This window comes from Nycticebus coucang, chromosome 3, assembly GCF_027406575.1.
Source record: "Nycticebus coucang isolate mNycCou1 chromosome 3, mNycCou1.pri, whole genome shotgun sequence".
NCBI lineage: Eukaryota > Metazoa > Chordata > Mammalia > Primates > Lorisidae > Nycticebus > Nycticebus coucang.
In genome coordinates, this window is record NC_069782.1 from 14883648 (window position 1) to 14902493 (window position 18846).

The 18846-nt window shown below is 46.4% G+C and overlaps 2 protein-coding genes across 4 annotated transcripts in view; one reads left to right on the top strand and one right to left on the bottom strand.

The window, feature by feature from the left end:
• Positions 1–495, bottom strand: part of TIMP3 (TIMP metallopeptidase inhibitor 3) — a 58835-nt gene extending 58340 nt beyond the window's left edge. Inside the window, exon 1 of the mRNA XM_053582389.1 lies at positions 446–495. Within this exon, the coding sequence (XP_053438364.1) occupies positions 446–480 (35 nt within the window). The 5' untranslated portion in view covers positions 481–495. The remainder of the gene's footprint in view (positions 1–445) is intronic.
• The window catches only part of SYN3 (synapsin III), a 449664-nt gene that overhangs the window by 207120 nt on the left and 223698 nt on the right, over positions 1–18846 (top strand). The window lies entirely within an intron of this gene.

An 18846-nucleotide genomic window follows, 5' to 3' on the forward strand; every position in this document is an offset into this window, starting at 1 on the left:
TACCTCATCGGCCCTCCGAAAAGGGGGTGGGGCCGGGGGCGCGGGCCGACGGGGCGGGGCCGTCCAGGACCGTTCAGATCCTTATAGGGAATAATACGGCTGTGGGCACGCGAGTGGGTGGGCTAGGGCGCGCCCCGGACCGCGCTTGACGCCTGGCCCCCAGCGGCTTCCCCTGCCCCTTCTGGCCTGCACCCTCACCCCACGCCCACCCCGGGCCTCTGACCGCCTCTGTCCCAAACCCCCACCAACTGCTTACTACTCACCCACTCCAGCGCAACCCCAACCTCAGTACCCTGCCCTGGAGAACTTGACTGAGCCTGGTGGACCGTCTAGGGCGAACTGCCAAATACTATCCCTCTCCCTTCTCTGGAGAGAGCGGGACAAGGGGAAAGGACCCGGACAGATGTTACCCCTCCCCTCCCCTCCCCTCCTCTCCTCTCCTCACCTCTCCTCTTCTCTCTTTGAGCAGCCATCTGCCATTTGGAGCTTACTATATTAGACGGTTGTGCTTCTTGGCTCCTCTGAAGCAAGCAGGGTTGTGTATTCACTCAGCAAACGCTGTTCAGGTGCTTGGGTAAGCAAGACAAAACCCTTGGCCCCATGGAAATTCATGAACACACGGGGTACTTTTCTATGGTGTGAATGCTAAGAAGAAAACCAAACAGAGCCATGGATTAGACTTGACGAAAGCAGGGAAGAAGGCCCTGCTTTCTGTGAAACAGCAAGGAAAGTGCACCTGAGGAGCCATCCCAGCTAAGAAGTGAGCCAGCACCCGCAGTGGGACAATCTGCAGAAAAGGGCGGCAGGCAGGGAGAACAGCTCCCGCAGAGGTTCTGTGCTTACTTGAAGAGCAGAGAGTAGAAAGACCAGGAGGAAGTGGTGACCTACTTGAGGCAGACAGGCCTCCATCTTTCAGTAAGGGATGTTGGGGTGAACAGATCCAAAACTGGAGTAAAACCAGATCCTGGAGAACTCTCTAGGATACTAGGTGACTGGCTATGACAGATGATTGCCAGTAATTGTAATTAATGCAATCACTATCCTTATTATTACCATCTTGGTTCCGCTTTATATTTTTTAAGGCAGGGTTCCAAACCTCACCTCATTATATCTCACAATAATGCTTCTAGATAGGAAAAGCCAGCACAAGTATCATTTGTACTTTCCAGAAGAGGAAACAGCACAGAAAGATGGGATGATTGGTGACCAGCCAGGAATGCAAGTCACCCATTTCCACTGACCCTTCTTGTCTTAAGACAAACATGTAATTCCCTGAACTGTAGCAGCAGTTAGATCTAACCGTGCAAAGCCCTTCTGCAGCTGGGACCTTCTGTCTTTCTGTACTTTTATCTCTCTCCCTTTCTCTCCCACCTCATGCTTTTAGAAAGAGAATTGTATGTTCAGGCTTTAGAAATGCTACAGAACTGGCAGAAATACAAGTTTGGCCTCGTTCTCAGAAACTTTGTAAACTTTGTTTACACCTCTGAGAAGTGACATCAGGATGGCAGAAGCTGAAAACTTTGTAGGAGACGGTATTTTCAAGAACAGTTTTTAAACTCCTTTTCCCCCTTACACATATTAGCCAGGGAAGGGAAAGCAGTTTCCACATCTTCCTGTCTTATCCCCAACTCAACTTTGAAGATCATCCCCCAACCTCACTCTAACTACAGTCTAACCCAGAGAGCTGTCTCCCTATCTCAAAGTTTTTCCAACACTATGTTCATTGATTCACAGGATGTGGTTGTATTACTTCCTTAACTGTGCTAGGAATACCTAGGAGGCCTAGGATATCTGGCTATACTGAGTTTTGGCCCTCTAAGAAGAAAACAGGGTTCCAGGAGACTTGAGCATAGGTATGACCAATAGCCCATTGAGTTCTGAGCGAAAGCACCCCAGAGGCCACTCCAAAAGGCCAAGCTAAATGAGGGCATACTTGATGGGATTTAAGAGATTCACTTATCCTCACAGTGCTAGTCATGTGGAAGGTTTTATAAGCCTTTCCAGACCAAATCCACTTTGGATAAGCATCTTATATGATAGAGGGCCTCTCGTCTCTATTTTTCTTTTCTTGTTACAGTTTTGTCCAAAGTGCCAACATGTTCTCCAAGGAAAAGCCTTGCTCAGAATGTGAGTTTCAGGTAGACAACTTCTGCTCCACTTTAAGCAGCAAGTTCCTCCAATAAAGCATCTGAAACATTAGATTCCAGCAACTACTTAATTATGCAAATGCAAGCACATTCTCATTGTTTTTCCAGTTGAAAGGTAACAAAACTGCATTGTAGTTCATTTCCACTTGCCTCCTATTCTAAGCTGATCCACACATCTTCCCTTCCCATCACTAGAATTCTGTGAACTTCAAGAGACTGAGTTGGGAACTTCTCCCTTTGTGCCTAGGCTAAAGCAGCTCCCCTCTGCCCACACATCTAAAATCAGCTCTGTCTTCACCCTAAAGATTCGAGAAAGAGCACCCTCTTTCTCCTGACAGCTAAGAACAATGAGAGATTTATAAATGTGAAGTACTGAAGAAGTTTCAGCATGTGTCTGACCTGTCCCCAAACTACCAGGCTGCCTCAGTATCCCCTTTCTTGGAATGTTACTAGGAAAGATGACTTCATGCCCACCTGTTTTGTAAAATGTTATAAGAGGCTAGAATCTGTAGGAAGTGTTCATAGAATTTGGAAGTCAAAAAATGACTTCAGAGGCTACTCATCTTCACTTTATAGACGGGAAAATAAGGTCCAGACAGGTGAAAGAACTTGCCTATCTGTTGATCCTAGGCCCCTCAGTGGCAGGGTGTGGCCCAGTGCTTGCCCTCTGGCTTCAGAAATCCCAGCCATTCACAAATCCTGGATCTGCTTTTCAAATCTGTAGATGGATCTGTTCGAGTCTCTTTGTACAGTGGTCAACCCATAGAAGACATCTACTTACACCGATTAAATCATTCTCTACTATGATAATAATCACTATCTGATCCAATCAGAACAAACATAGCTTTGTACTCATGAGAGGTTTATCTCTTGTGTGTTTGTTTTTTCCCTTTCTAAATTACTATCTAATACCTTTTGAAAACATTCCTAACATATCACTACAAAGAGATGCGTGAAAACTTTCTGGGGGACAAAAAAATGGCTAGGATAAAACTTTTTTTTTTTAAGCCTGAAGTTTGTTCCCAACCTTGCTATATTTGTGTGCCTGCCTTGGGCAAGTCACTTCACCTGTCCAGGCCTCAATTTTCTCATTTATGAAAGAACTGCCTGGTCTTTACGATCCCTCATCCCTTGGTGCTTCACAAGTCTAAGATTCCATGAGACATTTCTCAAGGACAAGTGAATGTTTCTGAAGAGAAGATAGCTCTTGCCATTCAAACAAGTTTGCCCATACGGAATGTGCCCTGAAGACCACCCACAAGGCGTTCAATCAATGCCTATACTTCTCTATCTCCCAAGACTCAGAGCTGAAAACAAAGAATTTTAGAGAATATCGTGATGCTGATGGCAAAGGCGTAGGGGAGTCTGAGGAATGATCTTGTGTCTGGGAGAGCCTCTGTAGTTACTTAAAAGGTAAAGAAGCATGTCTGTTTTATTTCCATTTGGGGGGGATCTCTAAAATTCATTGAACTCTTCCACATCCTTCGCTCTCAGCTTAGATGTCACCTCCTCCAGGAAGCCTTCTCTGATTCCCACCTCCCAAGTATCCCCACGACACTGGTATTTCCTTCGTTTATGACACTAGGCTGATTCTAATGTGATTTTTTTCACCTGTTTCCCTTTGAGGACAGGGATCAAGTGTGTAAAAACGAGTGTAGTAAACATTAGTTAAATGGGTCCAATGACCAGCCCCGGGGACGCTGTTAGGGTTTCAAGGCAGGCAGGTGGTCGCTCACCGAGCTCTATCCCGCAGGCCGGTGCTAGGGGGCGCTATAAGCCAGAGAACATTCACTCGGGCTGCAGCCTCGGCCCGTCTCCCTGTGAAGGCGGCACAGGCGCGATTCCGCGCTAGTCGGTGGGGTGAGTGCCTTTGAGTGGGTGAAGCTAACCCCTCCCATCTGCCAAGGCCACAGATGGCTCAGTCAACATCCCGTCTGGTCCGCGGCTGCCTGCTCCTCCACCCCTGAGCTGGCCGCACGTCAACCCACGGGGGAGACGTGCTCTGGGGAAGCTACACAGCTGTGAATCACGGGTTGGGGGCGGGGGTCTCCGGGAGATCTGAGAGCACCCAGAGGATGCCACGGGCCCACTCGTCCAGGGCAGAGCTGGCCTCTGGAGACTCAACCTGGAGAACGTGCTGACAGGACATGTGTCATCTCAGTTGCCAAGAGCACCTGTGGGCTTCCCTCCCACCACACCTCCAGACCCCAGCCGCAAAGCCTTCCCCCACAAACCCCACAGTCCATGTGAAAGTCATTATATTCAAAATAGCCTTTTCCGAGTAGCAGACAGCCTGGTCCACCCATCACCACCAGAGCTGGCCAGACCCTCAGTGGGGATGCTGCCCAGCCCCGGGCAGTTATGAACCTTAGATGGGACTCCAGGCTCTCTGTGCCTCTGGACCAGCAGAGAGTAAACACCTTTCCTGCCTTCCATCTGGAGCCAATTTCGTGGTAGTAAAATTGCCCCTCTCCCACCTCCGCAGCCCTGCCTGGATAGCCAAGACCCCTCAGTCAGAGTATCTGTCTACATTTACATGAATCCTGGAGTTTTCCTATTTCTTCCCACAGGAAGTGACTCCCAGGAATTTTAAGTCAGCAAATACATGTGTGTGCAGCAAAGACATTTTGGGTCCTGTGTTTTCTGGGGTGGCGAGACATAGAAAGCAGAGTTAAATATTCCAGAGTTAAATGCCCGTTCGTGTGCGTGTGTGTGTGTGTGTGTGTGTTTCAATGACCGTATTCTCAGGTAGTCGATATTTCTGTGAAGGGTAATATGAAGGGGAGGGAAAACATCCTCCACCCTGTTTTAATGTCTTCCTTATGCCCATGGAGCTCATGTGTTTTTCCTTTAAAAATGAGTAGCTCCTTTGTGGTTTGTTTGAAGGTTGCACACTCCGCTTCACGCAGATAATACACACGAGTGTCGTGGCCGGGTGCTCTCATGGCTTGGGAGGGGATGAGGTGGACATGTGATCAGCCTCCTGTCAGGCTGGGCTGGAGATCTTATTTCTGCAAGCATTTGAGGTGTCTTCAGTGGAACCTGCTGGAACTGAAACCAGCTTGTCCTGTGCTGTGAGGACCATCCAAAGAGCAGTCAGTGCTGTTGGTCTCATCCTCCTCTGAACTTGGCAGCTGAGAGTCTGCTCTGTCTGGGGTTTTGCTTTCCACTTCCCCACCTGTACCTTCGCAGTCTTCTTGGCAGACTCTAGGCTCTTCCTGACGTTAAAATGTAGGCGTTTCCCAATTCTCTGTCCTTGGCACCCTTCTCTTCCCTTTTAGCCTCCACGCTCTCCTGGGGTCTCTGCCAACCATCCTGCCTTGCGGCTACACCAGACGTTGAGAGCAGCCTCCCTCTGCCCGCCCATGCTCTATATCCATCTTCCTCCCAGACAGTTCACCTGGATGTCCCATGGCCTCCTCAGACTCCTGTCCACAACTTACTGTTGTCTCCTCTCTTTGTCCCCTCCAGGGTTCTCTGTTCCCAATGGTGGCACCCTGTTGACCAGGCCCTTTAGATTCTCTTTGCCCATATCTCTTCTCGCCATCCCTTTCTCCCCATTCTTACCATTGCTGCCTCAGATCAGGCCTCCATAGAGTCTTTGCCCACAATTTTAATAGTCACATAATTAGCCTGCCCAGAATCTTTCTCTATCAGATTCAACTTTTGCTCTGCTGCTCTGATGTTTAAAAATATAAATCTGGACTCCTGCTATAGTCCGCTTGAAATGATTACACGTGTGTCATTCTCTTGGCTATCTGAACAAAGTCTGAAACTCCATAGACATACACAAAGCCCCCTGGGATGCAGCTCTTCCCAGGGCCTCACACTCCACAGCTGGAAAAGATGCCATTCACATATAATGCAATGTGACTGCTACCCTGCAGCTGCATGACAGCAGGCCCTGTTCTCACTTCTCTCTCTAAACCTCATCCCCACCTTCCACCCTTATATTCCAGCTCTCAGTTTCTGCCTCTGAGCTCTTAGCCTGGAATCCGCCCTCTACCAATATATTCCCCCACCCTCCTCTGCTGAGAATCATATATTCACCTTTCAGGGTTCAGCCTGATCCTCTCTCTGCCCCCAGAAGAATTAACTGCCCCCAATGTCCCTCCTCCTTCGCCCCCTCTCCCATCCTCACTGGATCCCCCAGGCTTCCAACCAGACACCTCTCCCACTGCCTAATTCTGCAAGCAAATCCAGGCACTTCTCTAATCGCCTAGCATAGCACCTGCACATAGTAGGCACTTAACAAATACTAAAAGAACAAACCAACCAATGAGTGTTAGGAATAAAAAGAGGGTCACAGTATCATCTCCACAAATTCACTAAAACAATTGTTCTGGAATCCAGCTCCTTGGGTACACAAACTCAACTAGATGAGACTCTTAGAGTTTCTGAGTCTCAGGGACACCCTTGATTCATAAGAGATCAGCAAACCAGCTATGATTCCATTTTTCTTGTTTCCCATGTGTTATTTCATTGTCCAATAGGCTGGAGAACTCATGTCAAGGCAAGCCCCGTGTTCTTCCGATGGTCATGGAGACCTTCATGGGAAGCTAGTTTCTCATCAGAAGACTGTTTTAATGTCTGCAGAATCAGGACACAGGGATTGAGGTTATCAAAGAAGGGTCTCCCAGGTGAGACACTTTGGCATTTTCCTTTTGCTGGAACCAAAGGCTTTGCCAATAGAGTGGTGATGCTCAGACCCACTGGCAAAAGCCCCTCTTGCTGCACAGTGACAATGCTGGACACACAAAGCCAACTTTGGGCTCTTGGGTCTTCATGGTTCTTAGCACCAGACCAGCCAGTCCCCGCTCCACCCACCAGCCCCTAGACTTTTTCTGCACCAGAGAACATGGCAATTCTTTGGTTTTTACATTATAGGTTACAGTCACCATCCAAAGATTACCTCCAGATCAACTAGTTTGGGTTCTGGCATTCCCAGATTTTCCATTCTACCTTTACCATGTCTTGATTTTCTACAGCAGATAGCTAAGTGCATGCACAGGGTATGAATTTATGGCTTCAATAAGGCGGGTGGTCTTATCCCAAGAGATGGGCACACCCTTACTCATGACTGCCCCACTATGTGATTTGCAGCTTGTGTGCCATGATGTGATAATCAAGTCCTTGGAGAAAAGGAACAGGCTTCCCTCCTTCCCCTCCTTCTTTCAGACATTCACCAAACACTAGTGGAGTATTTACTACCCTACACCAGACCTGGAGAGAGGAGTGAGCAAGGCAGCTGGGCGAGGTGGCTCACGCCTGTAATCCCAGCAGTCTGAGAGTCTGAGGTGGGTAGATTGTTTAAGCTTGGGAGTTGGAGATCAGCCTGAGCAAGAGTGAGACCCCATCTGTACTAAAAATAAAAAAAAACAGCCAGGCATTGTGGAGGGCACCTGTGGCCTCAGCTACTTGGGCAGCTAAGGCAAAAGGATAGCTTGAGCTCAAGAGTTTGAGGTTGCTGTGAGCTATGATACAATGACACTATACCTGGGATGACAGAGTAAGACTCTGTCTCAAAAGTATAAATTAATTAAAAAAAAAACAGTGAATAAGGCATGGACTTGCTCCCAAGGAGCTTCCAATCTAGTGGGAGAGAAAGACAAAACACTAATTAGTGGTAAGAACTAAATGGGACAGTCAAGTGCACCATGAGGTCACAGAGCTGGGTATCCAACCATTAGGCAGGGAGGTGTTCAGAAACCCATATCATTGTAAGACAGAAGGTCAGAGCTAGGAGACAGCTGAGTCACCAAGTCCAACAGAACAGGCCCAGAGTGGTGGACAAGGGATTACTGGCCGAAGCAAACAAGGAGTCAGGCCCCTTCTCTAATTCAGTGCTGAGCCCACAAGGGATATTTAATAAGTTAATTATTTCTCTGCTACGTAGCTTTCATCACCTTTGGGATGGTAAGTTGAAAAGGATTTCAAAGGCAAAACAAAGAGAAGGGAAGTCAAACCTGGTAAGCACAGGGCACTTTCCATGCAGTATTCCCTTGAATCCTCACAACCTTAAATCGGAAATAGTATGTTATGCCCATTTTATGGTCAAGAACACTAAGGCTCAAAGAAGTTAAATTGCATGTCCAATTTGTTACAAGCAAGGAAGTAGCAAAGCTGTAATTCAGATCCGAAGGTCTCTTCCCAAACCTTCACTCTCTCCAGAGACTGCACAGTCAATGTGCTCACACGTTCACAGCAGCATCTGGGATGCCGCCAATTTCTTCTTTGTCTTTTGGGTTCTCACTGAGTGCTCAGAGATAGCAGCCATTACCTGCTGCAACCAACCAGAAAGAGAAATGTAGTGCCTACCCCTGCAGGCCAACGAGGGAGTTTTGTCAGAAGGCTGGTGAGATGCATCTCTTACTTTGAGAAATGACTTGTCAGGCAATTTCTAGGGATGTGGGTATGCCCTTCCTTATTCAGAGTTTGAATAGATGCTACAGGAAAATTACATTTGTATTACAAAGATGGGGCCCAGAACACAGAGGCAAGCTGATGGCAGACTGATCAGCTACTGAGCATGGCTTCATTTCCTCCCGAAACTTCAAACAGGACATCAAGGCAGCATACCAGGTTTTTGTCCTAGTCCTTCCACCCACAATAGTTACGTGACCTTGAGTAAATCAGTGAACCTTCTTTCTACAAATACAAAAACAGGGGTTGGATTGAATGATCTTTCAAGACTTCCCAGTGGAATTCTTTAGAAGGCAGCTTGACCTGCAATATCAGTCTGCCTTCTTCAACTTGCTTCGTTTTTTCACTGTGACCTTGAACAAGCTCCATAACCTCTCTAAGCCTCAGATGGCATGTGGTAAAAGAGAGGAGAGATTCTTCAAACACCATATGGTGAATAAGACACATGGCATAAGGGCCCTGGCACATGGTGCCATTCTCACTGAGAGCCTGTGGATTCCAGGGTGTGGTCCTGGGGGTATAAACATGAACGAGACTGCCCCTGTCCTCAAGGACCCTGTAGTCTAGTGATCTGTGTTATAAAGGACAAGCCTGTTCCTATGTCCCCTTTGGCTATGTAAGTAATACCCAAAGAAGGGGCAGAGAGAGGAGAAAGAGAAAAACAAAACCTTAATAATAATCGCTGACTCTTACAGGGCACTCCCTGGGTACCAGGCCTTCTTCTAAGTGGTTTGTATATAGTAACTCACACTAACTCTTATTGAAGAAACGGTGAGGCAGATGAGCTTATCGTCATTATCCCCTTTTGTAGACTATGGGAACTAAGGTGCAGAGAAATTTATGTCCCTTGCTCAAGATTACGTGGCTGGGATACTGCAGTGCTGGGGTTCAAAGCCAGAGCCCACACTCTTGGCCACCCTTCTTCTTCATGCAGAGAGTGAACACACAGAAAATGTCAAGACATGCAACAGGGAGATGACCCATTTCTGCCACCAGATGGGTCTTCCTTCCCTGTTGCCGGTACCCACTAAGCAAGGTGCAGGAAAATTTGAATCGGACATGGCCCCTATCAGAAGAGATACTTTGTAGGGCCTTGAGTTTGTCAGCAGGCCCTCTGGAGAACATTGCTCAGGGGGGGTCCCTTGGGATAAGGCACAGACGTTAGAATCAGAGCATTTGTTCAAGTCCTGTCTCCTCCTTCTGTGGCTCACGGAGTATACATTTATTCTCTATAAAATGAGAACAAACATCAAAGTCACAGAAGTAGATGCAAAGATCAAATAATAAAGCCCTAAGATTTACCGAACATTATCATGTTCCCAGTCCTATTCCGTGGACTGTACAAGTATAAAAGTATTTAATTCGCACAACTCTCTGATGTGGGGGCTATTATTATCGTGCACATTTTATAGAAAAGAATACTGAGGCACAGTTAAGTTTAGTAACCTGGCTGAGGTCACCCAGTTAGTAATGATGGAGCCAGAATTCACAGAGTAGCATCCAATCCCTGCACCCCTCACTGTCTCTCTGTATTAGTTAAACACTGAATGTCGCTATGTTTCTTTTCTGCAGTATTCATGTCTCAGATCTTTGCTCTTGACCCTGACTACCTTTTCTCCTGGCTCACCTGGCTACTTGTCTGGGTGAAGAGCAAGGTCCTGCAGCCCCCGTGCTTAGCTGGAACCAAGTCACTCTGGCTTCCAAGAGCCGATTATTACATTTTTAGGAATTCTGCAAGTTGGTAGTTAAATACAGCCATTATTAAAAATCTAATTATGTGAAGTTACAATTAATATAAGAACAAGGGTCACCAATGCTCAAAACTCATCACTTGTTAATTATTTTTATACTATACTTTTACCTGTGCTCTTGATGTTCTTCCCATCTGTGTGATGGAAATGTTATTACATATGACAGTCAGCTGCTGCACATTCTTCCCAACCCTACATTCAACTTAAAGGTGACCCTGATGGGAGTATCTACACACAGAAACGTAAATGCAATGAATCAGGGCTTTTTGTCCTGGAGAGCTGGTTGTTAAATGTTTACCAGCACACCACTGCCATTTCTTAACCATGTGACCTTGGGCAAGTAACCTAACCTTCCTGGGCCTCGATTCCCTATCTGTGATTACAAGGCCAGCATTAGTACCCACCTTACAGAGTTGTAAGGAATACGTGAGATAATAAATGGAAAGGATTTAGCAGCATGCCTGGCACAGTGTCAAAAATCAATGAATGGCTACTGTCAATATTCATTATTAAGACAATCCTGTACAAGTAGCCTTCCCTCCCAGCTCAGCTGGGGGCCTCCCAGCAGAGATGATCTGACTTGAAATGTATCACACTGTACTGGGATTGTCAGTTTAGGTGTCACTTTCCCTCTTTAGAAAGTGAGCTCATCATCAGGGCTCACTGAGTTTTCCTCCTGTTAATGAAATTTAGTTAAGAAAATGCATAGAGACTACTGAAAATTCAGAATTAGGAAACAGGCTTTCCTAGTCACATAACAAACTGATAATTCTCCACACTGAACAGTCTTGGGATATTGCATTTGAACTTCCCTCTTGAGGAGTCCCTTATAGTGAAGTTATGGTAGAATTTTAGGAACTTAAAACGCCCTGCCTTGGTGCCCAGAGAGGCCCACTGCACACCAAACTGTTTTGTAACCAAGTTTTCAGTGTATATAATATGGAGGCCTCTGATGGTCTTAATGTCTCAAGTAAGAATATGACCAGGAACTTTCCAAACCACTTGAAGGTAGCTGGAACTGCTTTTGCCTCAAGTATTTAGAGAGAGAGAGAAAAAAAAAAGACCTTGATGTCACTTCAACAAACTAGAAAAAAGATTGCACATACCTGGAGTGTTTTGCAAGGCCGGGGAGCCTGTGACTGGGGGCTGATTTCAGGGAAAGGAGGGGAGAGGCTGAAGGCATGTTGAAAAATCATTTTTTGTCTGTTGTTCCTTTGTATGAACTGGTTGCTGGCTTATACAACGCCCAGTAATTAAAATGGCTGGAATGCTTTGCATTTTTAAGGCAAAGTGAAGGCAGTTCAGAGGCCTGGAGTTGGAGCCAACTGGAGGGGGGCCTTATGATTCTTCCCTGGCTGCCCCTTGGCCTGGCAGAAGTGGCTGTCATCTGGCTTGAGGGAGGGGGCAGTGAGGGGAAGGGAGGAAGTTGAAGGGTAGGAGCTGTTCCAACTCCCCTCCCCCTTTCTGGCCAGGTGCTTCCGAGGGTGCTTCTGAGGGCTGCCTCTAGGATGAAGGTATGCATGGGCCACCCACCTCCTGGAAGTCTTTACTGATTAGCACCACTACCTGGGAATGATAAACAATGATAAAGTTATACTTTATTAAATGTTTACCGGGTCCTGTATTAGTAACACTGCGTATGTGAGTGTAGTCATCCATCAGGGTCCACAGTATCTGTGGGGGCATTGGTTCCCGGACCCCTGTGGATACTGAAATTCACAGAGGCTCAAGCCCCAGAAATAAAATGGTGTCGTATTTGCATATAACCTACACATATCCTCTCATATTCTTTAAATCCTCTCTAGATTACTTAGAATACCCAGTACAATGTAAATGCTAGGTAAACAGTTGTTATACTGTATTTTCTTATTTGTATTATTTTTCATTGTGGTCTGTGTGTGTGTGTTGTTTTTGGTTTTCTTTTTTGAGACAGTCTCACTCTGTCGCCCTGGGTAGAGTGCTGTGGCATCATAGCTCATAGCAACCTCAAACTCTTGAGTGTAAGCAAGCCTCAGCTTCCCGAGTAGCTGGGACTACAGGCATGCACCACCATACCTGGTTAGTTTTTCTATTTTTAGTAGAGATGGAGTCTCAGTCTTGCTCAGGCTGGTCTTGAACTTCTGAGCTCAAGAGAGTCACCTGCCTTGGCCTCCCTGAATGCTAGGATTACAGGCCTGAGCCACCACCACGCTCAGCACTCGCTGTTTTTTTAAAATTATTTGTTTTTTCTAAATCTTTGCAGTCTGTGCTTGGTTGAATCTGTGGATACAAAATCGGCGACTATGGAGGGCCGATGGTGTTATCAGATTTCAGGGAAAAAATCAGAACATATTACTCTCCTGCTCAAAACTCTGTGGTGGGTCCCTAATGCACTTACAATGAATTCTTAGTGTCTGGCCCACCAAGGCATGTTGTCTTGCTACGCCCAACCCTGTCCCCACGCCCTCCCTTATGTCCCCACCACACTGGCCTTCTTTTCATCCTTTTACCAACCAAGCTCAGTCCCCTGTCAAGGACTGCTCTGAACCCTCCCTCTGCCTCCCACGCTCTTGCCAGGGCTGGGTCCTTGTCATTCCTCAGCTTCCAGCACAGATAGAACCTTCTCAGAGAAGTCTGCCTAGCTGAGCAGCTCAACCGTCCCCAGTCACTGGCGCCTCCCACTGTCCCATTTTTCACATTTATTTTCTTTTCAGGTCTTAATGCTATCTGTGGGGGGGGGGAGGTGGGGAAGAGTCTTCTTTGTTTGTTTCTAAGTTTATGAACTGTCTTTTCCAATTAGAAAGGCGGTGCAAGACGCCCGTCCTCCTCTTTATATCCTCAGTACCGAGATCAGTGGCCAAGAAATGTTTTTTGAAATAATGAATCTTCTCCACCATCCAACAAGGCACACATCATCATCCTCGTTCTCAAGATGAGAAAACTGGAGCTGGGGGGAGTTTACGTCACTTATTCAAGATCACCCTTATAGGAAGTGATGTCACCGCAGGTCATCTGACTCCAAAGCCCATGTTTCAGGATTCATATGTATAATCTTCCCCCACAGACATCTACTCTAGAAATCAGTAGAAAGAAGGATTCTGTATTTCAAGGGAAGGCAGACTCGAGGCTAACTATGAGCCCTTAAATAGCAGAGGGATGGTGGTAGAAAGAAATAGCACTTGGGAACCCATGACACTGGTGTTCTAGCCCAATTCTGCCTCCTATGTGAACTTGGATGCATCATTCACCCTCCCTGGGCACTTTTTTGAATGCATAGAGGGTGTTTGCTTCCACTTCCCCAGTGGATGGTTCCAGCGAAGTACAGGAACCATAGCACCCCAAGGCCCTCTCCTGTCCTGGGGTGGAGAGAGTGGGGTGCTGCATGAGCCACTGGAGTGGAAGCCACACAGTGGGGGTGAGAGATGCTCTACTTGACCGAGGGTTGTGCCCCCTGTGGGTAACATAGCAATAAGCAGGCTGGGTTTAGGAGGTGCACCTTCGGGAGGCCCAAGGATGGGCGGACTTGGCTAGATGCAGCGAGTCATCACCAGTCCCCAGGTATCACATTGCCTCCCCAATAGAGCCTGACTACTCAGCCTGCCTTCCAGACCCCCGAGTGCAGACCAGGACTCCCCCTTTCTCCTAGCCGAGCAGGATCTCTGTCCTTCCTCCTGTGGCATGAGTTGCCTCTTCTTCCCACCCCAAGCTTTTAAACATATGTTTATCTGGACATAACCCAGACCTACAGAAAAGTTACAAGAATAGTTCCAAGAATTACCAGATACCTTTTGCTGAGATTTCCAAAATGGTAATAACATGTTACCACGATTTCCCTCCTTCACTCTTCCTCCCTCTCTCTTTCTTTCCCCGCTTAAGAGGAAATTGCAGACGTGATTCCCCTTTACTCTGAAGTATTTTAATGTGCATTTCCTAAAAATAAGGGTACCATCAACTTTTGTGGTGTGGGACAGTTCAGCCCTGGGGGAAGACAGGCCTGCATTCCAAGCCCTGCTTCTTTGTGTGTTCCCTGAGGCAGAAGATTTCACTTCCCTGGGCCTCAGCTTCCTCAGCTCCAAATTAGGGGCACCAGGAGTGCCTGCCTCTAAGAAACGCTGATGGGAGAATTAAATGAGATACCCCACGTTAAGGGCTTGGAAGTACACAGTAAGTAAATAGGAGTGCATTTTGCTAGAATGCTATATATATATATATTTTTTTTTTTTCCCCTGCTTTGAAGTAGTTTAAATTCCTTGGGTTTCTCCTTCTTCCTCTTCATCTTATAGGTAAAAGCAAGACAGATTCTGCCATTTCGTCAACACTTGTTTATCTTTATTGAGCACCTACACCGGGTCTGACCCCGTTCTGGGTGCTGAGAGGCAGCAGTGATCAGGACAGCCACATGTTCCCTGCTCTGAGGATGGAGGGGACTTGTGTTTGCCAGGTGGAGACAGACAGTAGACATCAAAATAGATAGCTAAGCCATTTTGGTGGGTCATGAGTGCAATGACGATGACAAAGCAGAGCAACTTTATAGTTTCACGTGTTAAGTTTAAATGTTTTAACCAGTGAGAGTCAATTTTTGTTACTGGTGAAAGGTGTGGGTCCAGTTTCAGTTCACCAGCCAGTTCACCCAGCACCAATTGTTAAATAGGGAATCTTTCCCCCAATTTATGTTTTTGGTAAGTTTGATATGTTTATGATTTTATCTAAGATCAAATGATCATAACTGTCTGGGTTCATCTCTTGGTTCTATATGCTGTTCCATATATCCACCTCTCTATTTTGGTCCCAGTGCCATGCTGTTTTGATCACTGTAGATTTATAGTATGGTCTGAAGTCTGGTAGTGTGGTTCCTCCTGATTTGTTTTTATTTCTAAGTAATGTCTTGGCTATTCAAGGTTTTTTTCTGATTCCATATAAAACAAAGTACTATTTTTTTCCAGATCTTCAAAGTATGACAGGGGTTCTTTAATAGGATTGCCACGCTTTCATACGAAAGATAAAACACAATTATAGCCCAGAAAGAAGGAGAGAAGAGGAGGGCGAGGGGAGGGGAGGGAGGTGGACAGTTGGAGGGAGGGTAATCGATGTCTAAACATAGCAATTAAATAAGTGAAGTGAAGGCTATGTTAACCAGTTTGATGTAAACATTTCAAATCGTATATAAAATCAGCACACTGTACCTCATAAATGCAGTAATGTACAGAGGTATGATGTAATAAAAAAAAACCCAGAGCAACTTGTGGGAGGTGAGGCATGCAGGGGAGCTTCTCGTACAATGATCAGAGACTGCTTCTAGACAGTGGAGGGCAAAGTCTGATGAGGTCCTTTTAATCTGGGAAATCACCCTCTGGGAAAATGCCAGGCACAAGAAATGTTTTCCTAATCCTTGCGTGCACAGTGAGATGTGCATGGAGTTTAAACCATCCTGGAGGGACACACTAACGGGAGGAAGCCAAGCGCCTGTCTCCCACTTGCTGGGAGCCACACACTTTATATATATATTAGCCATCGGCCTGCCAGGACTCCCTGAGGGTGGGCACTGTTGGCCCATTTTATAAAGGAGACCAGGGTTCAGAGGACAGAGTCCATTTGCCCAAGAACAAAAGGAAAGTAAGAGGGGCTCTCTGAGGACACACACAGCACCAAGATCCCATCCAGAACCATGATGTCCACTTCCTAGTACTCACAAGGAAGAAATGGGCAGGATCTAATTAGAAGAGCGAGCGCTGGAACAGGCATCAGAAGACATGATTCTAACCTTGGCCCTGCTGCTCACAAGCCATGGAGTCTCAGTCCAACCATCGAAACACAGAGTGACACTGTGCGGCCCTTCTCATCTCCTCCAGCTATAATTGGACCGTGTGAGTTCACCTGCCGGCGGAGCTTTCTCTTCCTCTGCCTCTTCTTTGATGGAGAAAAGTAACAGAATGTGGAGAGAATTATGAGGACTGCAGATGAGGTGCAGGCATCATCCACAGGCATCACCTGCATCCGGGGATCACCCCAGGAGCCAGGAAACATGCCTGCCTGGAAAAAGGCAAGACACGGCCTCTCCAACTCCCAGGATCCAGTCCAGTGCTCTATACACAGTTGGACCCAACCCCTGCCCTGGTATAAAAAGGAAAATTTGTATGCATTTGTTCTCTTCTGCCAATTAGAAAATCAGTGACATAATTTTGTGCCTGCTGTGATATAGTTGTTTTATTCCAGGGTTCCTATTTTAAACAGGCCATTGACGTATATTAGTTTCCAAAGGAGGGCAGGTGAGGGAGAGTTATCATTGTGGCTCATATCTATTGCCTGTAATAATATTACTCCACACATGTCAGCTCCTAATAGCACACATTTATTATCTCATGAATTCTGTGGTTCAGGAGTCTGGGCTTGGCTTAGCTGGGTCCTTTACATGCCTGAAATAAAGGTATTGGCCAGGGCCGCAGTCTTATTCTGGAACTCGGCTGAGGAAGGATCTCATTCCTTACTCATGTGATTATGGGCAACATGCAGTTCCTTGGTTTCTGGCCGGCTGTGGGCTGGAGTTCACCCTGGCCATGCGATTATCTCCACAGGCAGCCCACTATGTGGCAAATTTGCTTCTTGGAAGATAGCAGGAAAGAGCAGCTCCTCTCAAGACGGACACTGCAGTCTCATCTCACACGATCACGTTCACATAATCACATACTCCCTGTCACCTGTGCCATGTTCTATTAGTTGAAAGCAGGTCACAGTCCTGCCAACGCTCAAGAGAAGGGAATCATGCCAGGGCAGGAGGACCAGCAGCCAGGGACCACAGGGTCACACTGGCCCAGCTTCCGAACAGCACAGACAGAATGTAGAAAGCTCTGGAAAAGATGGAGGATGGGGACAGTGGAAAGCACTTGAAGAATAACCTGGGAAAGAAGAAAAGACAGTAACAAACAGATTGCCTTCACTGAGGACCTTTTATATACTCACTAACATAGCCCTCACCCTCTATGAAGTAGATACTATTACCATCCCCATTTTACAGGTAAGAAAACTGAGGCACAGATAGTACAAGTGACATGCCTTACAGCTGTTGAATAGCATTGTTGGAAGTTGATCCCAGACACTCAGGCTCTAGCATTCATGTTGAAGAGAGATTGATTGATTCAGTCCCCCAAAAAACACTTGGTCCTGGGACAAAAGGGTAAAAGGTCTTGGGTTCCAGGAGAAAGTAATGCTGTGAGTTTTGGTGAAGTTCAAGCTCATTATTATGGAGGGGGAGCAGGAGGAGGTTGACTGGAGTTGAAAGGCTATATCTCAGGGACAGTGTAGAGGGGATTCTGACATGGTAATGAATCTTGCCCAGGACATATTTTAAACTCTCTCTTTACATCAAAGTACAAAAACAATTTTTAAACTAGCAACCTCAAGCCAAGATTTGGCCCAGAGACACTCTTCGGTTTGATTTGTGAAGCATTTCCTAAATGTAACTCATGAAAAATTCAGATTCCTAATAATTCAGATGTTCAGCTTCTCCTGAAAAATCAGGAGCTCTGGACCTACATCACTAGGGATTCAGTAATAGGTACCTAGAAGCAGCTCTCCAGGTTAGAACAGGCAAGGCCTTGACTCCACGGCGTAATGGTTGGCACTCTGGCCTGAACCCAGGTTAGAGTAGACAAGGCTGTGATTCCACGGTGTAATGGTCAGCACTCTGTACTCTGAACCCAAGTTAGAGTAGACAAAGCTGTGATTCCAGGGGATAATGTTCGGCACTCTGGACTCTGAACCCAGGTTAGAGTAGATGAGGCTGTGACCCCATGGTGTAATGGTTGGCACTCTGGACTCTGAACCAAGGTTAAAATAAGCAGGTGTTCACCAGATTGCCAGTCCACACTAGTCCTTGTTATCACTCCAGCTAAGGCCATAGGTCTATGATTTCTTGTACTCATCTGTCTCAAGGCCCCATACTGCACCGTTGAAAGTATTGAAGAAACAGTGGGTTCTTGGGTGATCACACAAAGAATTGAAAGATACACCACTGAGGAACACAGAGCCACAAAAACAGTCTCGGGCAGGTGACTGTCCCTTGTGAATAGAGAGCCAGAAAAAAATCTGCTTGCCACCCTTATGGGCAATCTGTCAAGATATGTTCTAGGGAGATCCTCTGAGTCACAGCAGGGGTACAAATCTGTATATACAGAGGGGTGCCCAAAAAATGTCTACACTTTTTTTAAAAAGGAAAAAAAACTGTATTAAACTTGTAATACTCAAGTCACGTTTGACTTCCTGCAATTACAAGCGGTGCTCAAACATAACTTGTACCCATCTTTTGTTATCCATATATGTGAGTATTATAATTTTCATCCAGTTCTTTTTTCCTTTCTTGAAATATGTACATATTTTTCGGCACCATCTGTATAGGAAGCTTAGTCCCCGAAGGTGAACAAAGACCAGGCACCTAGCCCCCCGAGTCGTTACCCCCATAACGGGAATGACAGTTTCTGATCCCACTGGTCTTGGGGTGGATCCAATGAGATCCTAGGAGGTGATGAACTGACTCCTGATCCTTCTCAGGG